Below are 13408 nucleotides of genomic sequence, written 5' to 3' on the forward strand. Positions count from 1 at the left end.
TTTCAATAAATGAATCACCACGTGATGAAACCTGTTAAGTATTCGAATCATCGCAAATAATATAGTGATCTCGTGTGTCCCATCGTATATTAAAATGACAATAAAAAACGCGAGATTACATCGTGCAAATAGTTTTAATTATAAATATATAGATTTTAAAATTTAACGTCACGTTTTGATAGCAAGCTGAGCTAAACAATAAAATAACTTATTTCTTATCCCGGTGATCCTAAGTCAGAATATTAGGCAAAAGTAATGAAATTAATGTTGTTATTAGTCGTCGTTTGCAAAATTTCAACTTAGTTGGAGGTTTTGAAGTTAGTGAAGATAACCTTGAAAGATTCCGTTACATACACGTCACATTCATACTGATAGTATCTTAAGGTCGCGTCAGAACGTTACTTCGACAAAGCGGCACGATAACCCTCTTATTGTGGCTGCTGCTAATTACTTATCCGATCGATGCGACGGGGCCACGTAAAGCCCTTGTCTCCAGAAAAATGTTTTGTCGGAACTCCCGGTTCCACTCTCAGTATTTTAGGCTCTTCAAGCACCTTCATCGTCCTCGTCGAACCCGTTAATCCCGACGAAGAGTTCGACGAGCGAACTAGCCCATAAACACAGCCCACTTTGTTTCTCTTCGCGTGTGGGTCGCGCACAGTAGGTCGCGATTCCGATCCGATATCCGATAGATACTGAAAAGCACTGTTCTTGATAGGGCTAGTGTTAGAATTTTTTTTCAGATCGAGGCCGTGAGCTCGCCTACCCGCCCGGGCGTAGTTGGAACCAGCGAATGGGTAGGTAAAAAACAATAATGATATATACAGACTAACCTAATAAAACGTGTTAAATTAAGAGTATCGATCTCTGAGTCTATTAAAATTTTAAGACTAAATTGAAAATGATTAGTACTTTTAGTTCTACCTACCTAGAATCTTCATCATCACTCCAGAAGCCAGAACAGATACCAAAATTAAAGTCTTCAAATTTCACCATGTTCTGATACCCTCAAACGCAATAAACTAATTCACATTAACATTAAATCTGCTGATGTGGTTACAATCTTAAAACGACAAGCAACAGTACTGAAGGCTGAACACGTAATGCGCGCGAGGAATGAGAAGTGGGATACATCATCACTAAATTAATGCCTCAATTTACACCTACCACTACGGAGAATATAGAATCAGCAATACAAAAACTGAAAAATTCTGCCCATATTAAAATTAATTTTAAAAACCTTCGCTTGCCTTGTTTAAATATATATGTATTGATATGTATTTGAACTACACTGAATTCAGGATCGTCTCGTGCCGGTGACAGTTACATAGCAGCCGCCACACAAGCCGTCCGTTCGTGCGTACAAGACGCTACAGTTGCAAGGGAGCCGATCAATAGCAAAAGGGTCATTGCACCCAACACAAGACACGAACTTCATTAGCTGTTCCCTCTCGTGTTCCCCCAACGACGACCTCAACCGAAACGCTACTTCGATTACCCTCGCCTACATATCACATTTATCTGAACACAACTTAGGGCACATGCCATATTTCACGAAAATGAGAGAGCACCACATCGTGTAATAGAATCAAACTCGTGAAATCTATACATCTATGTATGTATGTACAGCCATTTCGTTACCTACATCTATAATAGGATTAATAAAAATATTTCCGATTTTTCTTTCATAAAGGCCTTAACAAACAGTAGAAAATAATTATATAATACAAAAAGAATGGAATGTAAACAAATTTTGACGTTTCAGTAATTATTATGGTCGAATCTCTGTCATCAGTCGAACACTAGTTGTTGTAAAATTGCATATTCATTTTTGTGCTGTTGGTAGGTTATATACTCATTTCTGTCGCGAAGCGTCCATGAGTATCTACTAGTACAATACGATACATGTGACGCTGACCGCGTGAGACAACGGCAACTAGCCATTCTCATGTGAACAGGAAACCATGAACAGGAGAGCCGTAGCCTACGTGCTGATATACCACTAAGTACATTATGTTTGCATCGGTACCACGGTGTTTGCCCCCGGTCTACCCTCGCGCACACCTTATCGTACGTTCTATAGGCTCATGAGTATTTCTAGTCGCCAATTGTCGCTAAAGTTAATTTGGATCTTGGATTAGTAGAAATATAATTTATTTCGTAATTATTAAATCATTTATTTGTATTTTTTAACAAACAGCGGCAGTGCGCGTATCTCTTCAATTATTGCTCGAATTGTCTACTGTTATGTTATTATCATCAATTGGTGAGATGAAAAAGAACATAATACATATTAGCGAAACTATTAGTCCAGAGTTGTAATAGTCTCTGCACTGAATTCAATTATTTGCGGTGTAGTTAAATCAACAAACCTGGCGTGTTATCAACACACTTAGTCCCTAATCACTGCCGATTCCAGAATTGTAACTTCCCATTTGACATTTAAAACAATAAAATTTCCTAGACTATGACGAATACAAATTAGTCTAGATCAAAAAATTTTCGCAGACGTGGGATGAGTAACACAGCTCTATGCCGACGGAAACGTCGAATAAGTTTGATAATTAGAGGTACGATAATTGGATTTTAAATCAAGAGTTCAGGCAGATACGAGTGACACATACAATGCATGGGTAGGTCTTGACGGCACTGCAGACATTCTTACACAATTCAAATAATTTGCGTGCATTTAACATGGTTCTATCGTCTTGAAGGCTTAACAAATTGGTACACGATTAGGTTTTAAGTAATAGTTACAACAAAACAAAACTAGTTTTATAGATAGTACTGAGTAAGACACATCGAGTTGGAGCAAACTTGATGAGTTTAGTCGTACCCATGCAAGGGGCGCGGTGCAAGCCGAACGCGAACCAGCGACCCGATACAACGATATTCTAAACACTCATGGCACAAGTATTTATCAGCTCAATTACATATAAACGCTGGCAAATATTCAAATCAATACGGCACAGAGCAATAAGTTCAATTCGACTCACAATCCCATTAGGTGAGGCTAATAAAATTATACTAAATGTATGTACTGAAACTAAACTTGCAAATTAATGATGTAATCCGTTTGCGAAAGGGTTGATATTGTTTAGCAGTTGAGCTCATCACACGAGCCTTATATCATTAATACCAATAGACTATGAGACTTTCAGACTCAATACACGAGAACAAAATAAATTTCATTACGATTTCAGTAAACGAATACATTTCACTAGTTATCTATTTTATTTATTTATTGCATAGATGGGTAGAAGAGCTCACAGCCCACCTGGTTTTAAGTGGTTACTGGAGCCCATAGACATCTACAACGTATATGCCACCTACTTTAAGATACAAGTTCTAAGGTCTCACTTTTTACAGTAAAACAGCTGCCCTACTCTTTAAACCGAAACGCATTACTGCTTCACGACAGAAATAGGCAGGGTACCTATCCGCGCGGACTCACAAGACGTCCTGCTAAAAGTAATTAGGTAAATTATAATTTTGCGGGTTTGTCGGCAGTACTGGCGGTTAGTTTTGTAAGTTGCTGGTCGAGTTCTTGCAGTAGGATCAGAGTGTGGGCGGACCGACTCACCGCTTGCGAGGGATCCGCAATTCCGACATTCTATACCAAGAGGGGTTTTTTTCCCTACCTAAGCTGATAGCCTTGAGAGGCTATTTCAGCGTAACCTTAACTAGTAGGTGAGCTTACGGGGCTAAAACCGGAGTGTTGCCAACCCTGACCCTAGCAAGAGCAGTGCTTCGCTGAATCTACCACTGGAACGGAAATGCGACCGACTGAGAAGATCCGGCGAGAAACTCAGTGGGCTGTGTTTATGGGTTAATTCGCTCGTTGAGCCCTTCGTCGCAAGCGACGGGTTCGGCGAGGACGGTGACCGGTGCTTGTGGTACCTAAAAGCACCGTTAATGGATCGGGAGAATCCGTAATGACGTGCTTTGGGCGACGTCGACTGTTTACCATTCGGTCTACAGGATCGGGTATGTCACGGGTAGGTAGGTATATGTCGGGTATACCAAGAGGAGGCACTGACCGTATTCGATTAGTCTTCCTGTGGGCCGTCTCGACGGTGACGAGGAACACGGCGTGGCTTCTGGACGAGTGCTCGTTCATGTCGGTGCGGCCGGCGGCGCGGTGCTTGTTGCCGGCTCGCATCACGCGCACCATCTCCGCCGCGGACTTGCACACAATTGACGTCATCTCCGGGATGTAGAAACCGTTCAGCTCCTGTCAACCAACACTAGGTAGGTACGTGGCGCACAAGCTCGTGGTCCGACGCCAGCACGCCTGCCCTCCTGCAGGTACGGTACCAGCGTCCGACCGTCTCGTCTGATGTAATTGGAGGCTGAACCCAAGCCAGTGTGGGTCAGTAAGTCAGTATTACGGACAAGTCTATTTATGTCACAAATACAAACCTATTCTTTAAATGCATAATAGCTTTGCGACCTAAAGATGAATATGAAACCCTCACAATCTGTCTTTTGAAATCGATAAATTAGTCCCATAAATATGTAGTATTTAGTGACGTACTTTGTAATTTCAATAAAACATAACACAATATTTTTTCTTTTAAATTCATTATCATTATAATATGTTACCAGTTAAATAAATTTTTAAACAAAAGTGAAGATCAGTAGGCATCGCATGAGTCACCTGGCGTTGCATAACAATATGATCGTATATAACGGGCTGTTGTATAATGGATTGTGTTCAGGAAATAATTGCAGACTTCTAATTAATTAAGAGCTGTAGGTACCTATTTTAGAGAATCCGTCGTCTTGCCCTAATCCTGCTACATGAGGTCAGACACGTATCCAGTATCATGTTAAGTACAACTTTAAGATAATGTTAAGGGTGTCGCAAACCCGTCTTAAGACATGTATTATTTCATGATAACGTATTTTTTATTTATTTACTGCTTAGGTATGTGAACGAGCTCACGGCCCACGTGGTGTTTAGTTACCGGAGCCCCCCATCTACAGCCACATCTACAACGTAAATGATGCCACCTACCTTGAGATATGAGCTCTAAGGTCTCAGTTTTATAGTAGATACAGTACAACGGCTGCCCCGCCCTACAAACCGAAACTCATTACTGTTTCACGGCAGAAATAAGCAGAGTGGTGGTACCTAGTAGGTAGTACCTACCCGCGTAGACTCAGACGTCCCGCCACCAGTACCTAATTACGCAAATTATAATTTTTAATTTAATTTTTATTACACGATGTTATTCCTTCACCATGGAAGTCAATCGTGAACATTTGTTAAGCACGTATTTAACGTAGAAAAATTGATACCCGCCTGCGGGATTCGAACACCGGTGCATTGTTAGGTACGAATGCACCGGACGTCTTATCCTCTAGGCCACGACGACTTTTTTATTGATATTAATAATATATTGTCAGCGTATCACTAACATCGTAAATCAGTGATGTATTGCGTGGGAACTTGTTAAGGAATACCGATGAGAAATCATACCAGTGGTTCAAAGCCCGAGAAACTGTTTATTTAAACTAAAACTCATATTCCTTATTAATATTCAAGCGTCTAATTATATTAACGCACAACAATGCGTAAACACCAACAGTTGATGTGTAGCTCAGAAAATAACAAATGTGTGGCTTGTCGGGTCACTTTCGTTTTCAGAGTCCGCGTCGCGGTCGTAATTACCTACACGTGTGCGGTCGTTGGATAAATATTTAATGGGAATTCACGATGCTATATTGAAGCAAACACTGAAGCACGCGATCTTTTTAACGGTTCATGAATATACTATATAATTAATGATACATTAAGCTGTAGTTCTGATTTAAATTGCGTAAATATATTTTTAAAAAATCCTAACTGTTCACCGGTAGCCTATTGGGGACTATTCCAGCTACGCACTGGCTGATAGGTGAGCTCACAGGCTCAACCTGAACGAGTGTGCTAACCAAGAAGAGCGGTGCTTTCCAGAATCTACCACAGGATCGGATCCGTTGTGAAAGTCAGTGGGTTAATAATTGAACATATAGACCTTGTGAGTACAGGGGGATTAAGATATTTTTACACAAAATCGGGAGACAGTGTCTGACGAAGGTTTAATTGCATATCTTCATAAGAAATTATTATTAAGAAGAAAGAAGATTATTATTGTATATTTAAAATAATGAATTTAAAAAAAATTACCATATATTCCATGACTAAGATTTTATTCGAAGTATTTTTGCAATTATTCCTGACGATTTGAAATCAAAGAGAACTTAAAAGTAGGAGTGGAGAACGATACTCGATAGTCACATTGAATTTCCAGTCAAACGTCGCGTGTTCTATTTTAATTTGTTAAAAGTTCTAGTCTAGACTCTAAATACTTCAGTCTGGCTCGGAGTGTGGCTATCGGAAGTATAACGCATGTTTATATTTTTTATATTTTAAGTTATTACGTACTACTTATTATCTAACCACTTTCTTAGGTTGGCTTTGATAATAGTTTTGACCCAAAATAACGAATTATTTCGAAAGAAACCGGACGAGGGGATGCTACAATAATCATGTCTAATTTCAATAGAAACCTAAACGAAAAATTTGAAGCTTTTGTTGTGCTGAAAAAATGACCATAAACATCGTTGTACAACATTATAATTGATTATGCCATTGACCTCGACCTAGTGTCCAGCGCCACGGCGCGACGCATCAAGCAAGTGGATAGGCCACGTGATCTCATTGTTACAATCTCTAGAGTTCATCTAATATTCAAAGGGGATGGCCCATTTTAGGCCCAAAGCGGACAATAGATTATAGAAAAAATACTTAGTGCATTAATTTTGTCATAAATAAATATGCATTTACTTTCTTGCAAATAAGCGCCACTATAGTTTACAATAAGTAGTTTAAAAAAAGTAACTCTATTGAAAAAAACAAGGATTTTTATTTTTGCGGGAAAAATATTGCCAGCTTCAAATCCTTTTACGTATGAAGTAAATATTTTGAGTATATAAATAAAACATATAAATAAATCATTTTAAGTATTATCATTAATCAAACGATTTTAATGGATTTTATGCACATAAAATAACATCGAAGACATACCCATTGGACTTTAACTTGTAACTATACTTGAGACCTTAGAACTTATATCTCAAGGTGGGTGGCGCATTTACGTTGTAGATGTATGTGGGCTCGAGTAACCACTTAGCAACACCAGGGTGGCTGTGAGCTCTCCCACCCATCTAAGCAATAAAAAAAACTTTACTAGTATTGTTATTTAAATATGTACAACTAAAACAAAAACATAAAAAATAATGTGTACTCGTAAAAAAAGATTAAGATATAAATCAATTATCGGTTATTAAAAAAAATCGATATATGAATTTCTTGTAATTATTTTTCTTTATACTGACAACACTGAATTTAATCTGACTGACTGATACTTCGCTTGCTGCTTGTGGTGTTGTGCTTGCGTACAAAATGGATGTGTTTTGATTTTTCTTCGATTTATTTTACTTTTATCAATAACGTTTCATACTACGACTAAAAAACATTGTGTGAATTGTGGTTTTACCCTGACCGAGATTTAAAACCGTGTATATGCTCTCCTTTGCTATTTTTAGATGATACTAATTGTGTATGAAGATGAAGAAAATATAGATATTTAAAGAATTAAGTGTGTTTTTATACCCTATTGGATAAAAATACATTAGGAACATCTTTAACATTAAGAAAAGAAAAGTTCTTGAAGTATCTCATAATCCGACACTTATTTATATAGAAAATTAACCTCAAAACGAGTTTTTATTTTTATTATATTTTTTATAATAGTGGCGTCAATTTCAATATATTTTTTAGATATCCAATACATTTAAGAATTTGAATCAGTACATTTTTATAGTAATATATGATGTCCATCTTGGGCCTAGCACACTATGGAGAGTGGGCAATCCCCTTTAGGCCTTAAAGTAGGATTTAATACTGAGTTTCTAGTTCGTGTATTTATTTCATGTATTATCGTCGGCCAGCAGAGTCTATCGAGAAACTTGTTGTTCAGGGTAGGGTCAATGGTAAGAGATCTCGTGGACGAATCCCCATGCGTTGGACTGATCAGGTGAAAGACCTTACTGAAACCCCACTTAACGAGTGTGTGCGCCAGGCCTCGGTTCGCAAACTATGGAAAACATCTGTCAAGGCTTTAATGAGCAAGAATTCCACATGACCAGGACTGCTCTGCCAAGAGCAACCGATTATGACGATTATGATACAAAATATACATTGAAAAATTTTAGTGTCAAACTTTAACAGTTGTCATGGAATCCAATATTAATTGAGTAGAATCTAGTCTTAGGTTTAGTAAAACGATGGATTTTAAGTTTTCTAAAAAAAACTGTACTCTTAATATATAAAATTTAACCGGGCTGAATCACCCATAGCCACAATCACCCAGAGAACACCCAAGCACTAATCTCTTTGACAACTTTGCTTATTTCAGAGTAGTTATGAAGTCAAACAACCTACAAAAATATTCAACAATCGATTTGTAACACAAAAAAGAAGCTAAGAGAAGTAAAATATGTTTATTGGAACAATTTAACAGTCGTTAGGTTACGTAATGGGGGTATTAATCCGATGTGATAGTGTAACAAGCAGTCGCGTCGCCCGGGAACGACGCCAGCTGTTCAAGCTCATTGTTACTGTTCAACGGAGAGATGACATCAACAGAAACGTAAAACGGGTGCTGTTGGATAGTTTACGAAATCGATTTTATCGAATTATCGATTTCGAAGCACTTCTGGAAAATTCGTCTCAAATAGAAGATCTTAAAAAATTTAAAACGTTTAAAGGGGGACAACAGAAAACGCTGTCGGTACGAACACAGTGCTAAATAGTTTGACACGTGGTCATATAGAATTTATACCACAGTTTTTTATTTTAATTATTTGATATAACAATTAAAATCGGTTGTAAAACATAATAACTCAATTTTGCGTTAGCTTTCAAAGGATAAAATACCGCCTCACCTAACACTTTAAAATAATCGTTTATTATAAAACAAGTTTATCACGTAGATAATTACGATATCGATAAAATAATTACGTAGCTATTACTGTGTCCGCGCGATTAGCTCCAGAGATCAATGTTTATAACTGAAGTACCTACTACATACGTTTCGCAAATAAAATAAGATTAAGACTTTAAATGAATTTAAAGTATTTTTATTGTAAATTTCGTAACGATTCTTCATAAAGGTATTCGATAAGGGTATTTAGATTACACTATCAGTTCCTTGATCAAATACATATTATTATTTGAATTCCTCGTGGCCTAGAGGATAGGACGCCCGATACATTCGTATTGGGCGATGAAACTATGCCGGTGTTCGAATCCCGCAGACAGGTGCCAACAATGTTCACGATTGATTTCCACGGTGAAGGAATAACATGGTGTAATAAAAATGAAACTGCCGAAATTATAATTTGCGGAATTGCTGGTAGTAGGACGACTTTTGAACCCGCCCGGGTTCGTGGTTTGCCGTGAAGCCGTCAGGCCTGACAGATCGAGGGCACCTGCTTCGAGAATGCATACTACTGTATTGGAATCCTGACCCGTAAGAAGATCCGGCAAGAAATTATTGTCGTTCCTCTCAAATCGTCACCACTACAGAAAACACTAAAAATAATCATCAATTAAATAGATCTGAAACATTCGACTCAAAGGGTGACGTGAATGTTGTCAGTCGACACGACGCGTGACCTGACGGTTTGCTGTATGTCAATCGTTAAGGTTCTGTCTGTGGTCGCTACTGTCCCGATTATACAATATACGAAACAAACAACAGAAGCGTCCACTCTAATGCGACGCGTTTCGCCATCGCTTCATCTTGTGTTCTCTGCGAGACACGCAACTTTTACCCCTCATTGACAAATACCACATAATGGACCAGAGTTGGGTTAGGAAGAGGTTTTCAATGGTTACGTTCACTTAATAAGTACTTTATTGCGTGTTTCTTTACTGACAGCTAATTTAAGAAAATTTGATGTGATTAGAATGAGCCAATAGGATAAATGGAATGAAAGCGTCCGTGTCTTTATACGGAAGACGCCTAACGTACCCGTGTACTAGTTTTTCTAAGTTATTTAAAATCTAACACATAATCACAATGACTATCATAATGATGGATAAACACAATGTAATGCTTTTTTATTTATTTATTGCTTAGGTGGGTAGACGAGTTCACAGCCTACCTGGTGTCAAGTGGTTACCGGAGCCCATAGACATCTACAACATAAATGTCGCCGCCCACCTTGAGACGTGAGTTCTAAGGTCTCAGTTTTAACAGTACAACGACTGCCCCACCCTTCAAACCGTAATGCTTCACGGCTGAAATAGGGAGGATGGTAGTACCTATCCGTGCGGACTCACAAGAGGTCCTATCACCAGTAAATGATCACATGTCTGTCTGCCGGGAGACGCGGCCATGGCACCCACTACTATCAGCATTGGCTGTATTATCTAAATATCTAAGTAATTATTTCATCTACCCATCTAACTCCTACGTTGAGTGTACTGAAGAGTCCAGTAACGATACAGCAGCGGGTGGACCTTCAGCTACTACACTTCAGCCTTAAAGGTGAGTCTCAAGGTCATGTGTTACGGCAACCGTAAGATTTTAAAACAATAACTGTGTTGATTAAGAGTAAATACTGAAAATAGCTGAGCCACTTATAATTTAAATTTCGACCTTAAGATTTAAGTTCACAGGCATCGGCAAACGCTTCATTTTCTTCACAGCCAAAATCAATTACGTGATATTTAAGTGTAGTTAGAAAAAAAAAGCATTGAAAAAAAACGTTACTGATAAGTAGCACGTAATGTTCCGGTAAATAAGCTCACGGACGAATTGAAGCCGACGTATCGCGAGGTCGCCTGCCTGGCAGCACCCGAGCGAATACGAGATATTGAATGTATGTGCCGCGCGATACATACCTGTCCTCTAATGGTCAGTTTCTTGCAGTCCTTCGATAGCAGATCCCGTACGTCCTCTAAGTACAGTTCGACGTAGGAGCAGGATACCAGATGCGTGACATCAGGAGAGGCGTTATTCTCGATGTGCGCCCATATGTGTCGGAAGGCTCGCGGGATGACTCCCTCGTGGTCGGGGGTACCCTCCATCGTGTGCGTCTTGCCGGTGCCCGTCTGTCCGTAAGCGAACACGCAGCCATTGAATCCGTCCAGTACCGACGCGACCAGGGGACGTACCTGCAATAACAAAAACAACTAAAAACATGCGTTCGCATAGAAGAGTCTAGATGCACTTCCATTTTTCCTGCCCCGGGGCGAGGTCTACGTTCAGCGATTCACATCTTACATCTTAAGTTTATAATTTAAAAAAAAGTTGAGTACATAAAAATATAATTTAATTTAGTTAATTCCTAAAACGTACTATACTATAGTAACGAACGATAATTGATAATGTATTTCCGATAAGAGCGGTCTACAAGAAATCTAATCGATTTGTTAATGAGCTGACCTCGCGCTCACAATGCCGATGACTAATCTCGACTTCAATATTAAGACTTCACTACAAAAATAAAATGATTGGCAGCCGTGACCCTATCACATCACTGATGACCATGAGCGACGGTGAGCTCTCCAGCGGGTGGACCGATAACTGTAATGTTTAAACGGTGTACATGTAACAGAAACATGTCGTTGTGAACAGTGACGTCACGACGTGCCGAGAAGCACCAAGCGTAGCCTTGACTCACTGATGTTGTGTTCGTTACTAATTATACTGTAGGGCTGTACATATCAATATATACGAATTATAAGACGGCTTATGAGTGCGCGGGTCAGTTCCATATCCCCACACATTGCCATCGCTGGACAATTATGTATTCCGTTTTGAACTGTAGAATCGTCGAAGTATTGTTGAGACAAGGACTTTGTCTCAAGCCGAGCGATTTCTCAGCATACCTATTGGTAAAAAGCTTGGATAACTTCTCGCATCGGTGGCTGTTCAAAGACCCGATACGAAATAGAAAAAAAGAGACCAAAGCGTGAATAATTGGTAAAAATCTTAATGAAATATTTAAAGAGTTGAAACCGTCTATACAACAGCCCTGTGCGACAATTACGGTCCAGTGCGAACCACAATGTGTATTATTTCCGAACAAAAGGTGATCAAACAACACACAAACACATAAATATGTTTTATTTCGTTCGAACAATGTTTCCAGCACGCCAGCACGCCAGCACGCCAGCACACCGCAGCGAGGCGTGGTAAAAGTTAAAACGTTAAATATGATATTTGTTTTTTTTATTTACAGACTTTGAAAAGAGAAGACAGTTCCGAACGATTGTTTTAAAAAAAAATTCTTAGAATATTTACACATATTATATAAACATATTATGTTATATACACAATACACTACAGTCTTTTTGTTCAATTTCACCAGCGCAAGGACAGTAAAAATGGGCATGCAAACCTAGATACATGCAATGATAAGTACCTAAGTCTTAATTCTCCTCTCTACTCAAAATACATATTTGGGTGTCCTAAACGTAGGAAAAGAGTAAAATGACAAACAGTCCGGAACTATTAACCAAGAACTAGCGCGTGAATATCATCACACAAAAACACACATCAAAGTTAATATTCAAAAATGATTGAATTAAATATCTTGAATAATTTGAATTTTTGGAAATAACAAACCTCGTCATACAATAAACGACTTACAACTAAGTGCACATATTATGTTAATTGCACTGATATGCTGGTAGCGCTGGATGGTCGCACTACCTCGCGTTGTTTTTTTATTATTATTTTATTGCTTAGACGGGTGGACGAGCTCACAGCACACCTAGTGTTAAGTTGTTACTGGAGCCCATAGACATCTACAACGTAAATGCGCCACCCACCTTGAAATATAAGGTCTAAGGTCTCAAGTATAGTTACACGGTGTTCACGGTGAGATGACATTGGTAACAACTAGTGACAAGTCAACTTGCGACTCGTCTCTACAAACGTACTTGATTTCCACGACTAGTTATAGATAGCTATTGTGGGTCGAAGGGTGAAGAAGTTTAAGCAGACCACTAAATATGAATAAGGGAATGCAGTGCGTAGTAAGACGATTAATTAATGAAACGATGGTTTAGATATACCAGACCGTGCTGCGTTTTTTAGCGAAAAAATCAGGCTGACGTCACAAATGTGTGGAGCTATAAAAATAATGATATCGCCAATAAACGCTGCAGGAGGCCGCGCGCAGATGCTAAGCTCTATGCTATTTACGGACGACGTTTCAAACCTATCATTTCTATTATGTGAATCTATGTGTATGTATACTTCATTGTGCGACTGCAAATAGTGAGAATTATATTTAAACAAAGTTTATCAACATGAGTTTGAGAGAAATTATTGTTCCT

The 13408-nt window shown here is 38.8% G+C and overlaps 1 protein-coding gene and 1 long non-coding RNA gene across 11 annotated transcripts in view; one reads left to right on the top strand and one right to left on the bottom strand.

The window, feature by feature from the left end:
- LOC101740770 (uncharacterized) overlaps positions 1-13408 on the top strand; it is a 41152-nt gene that overhangs the window by 16233 nt on the left and 11511 nt on the right. The gene's annotated exons all lie outside the window — the stretch shown is intronic.
- The window catches only part of LOC101744927 (kinesin-like protein Klp68D), a 42266-nt gene that overhangs the window by 15502 nt on the left and 13356 nt on the right, over positions 1-13408 (bottom strand). For all 4 annotated transcript variants that reach the window (XM_062672227.1, XM_038015268.2, XM_038015267.2 and 1 more), the window contains 2 exons: positions 10964-11236; positions 4041-4234 (listed from right to left, as the gene is read on the bottom strand). In XM_062672227.1, the coding sequence (XP_062528211.1) occupies positions 4041-4234; positions 10964-11236 (467 nt within the window). The remainder of the gene's footprint in view (positions 1-4040; positions 4235-10963; positions 11237-13408) is intronic.

Source organism: Bombyx mori, chromosome 14 (assembly GCF_030269925.1).
Source record: "Bombyx mori chromosome 14, ASM3026992v2".
Lineage (NCBI taxonomy): Eukaryota > Metazoa > Arthropoda > Insecta > Lepidoptera > Bombycidae > Bombyx > Bombyx mori.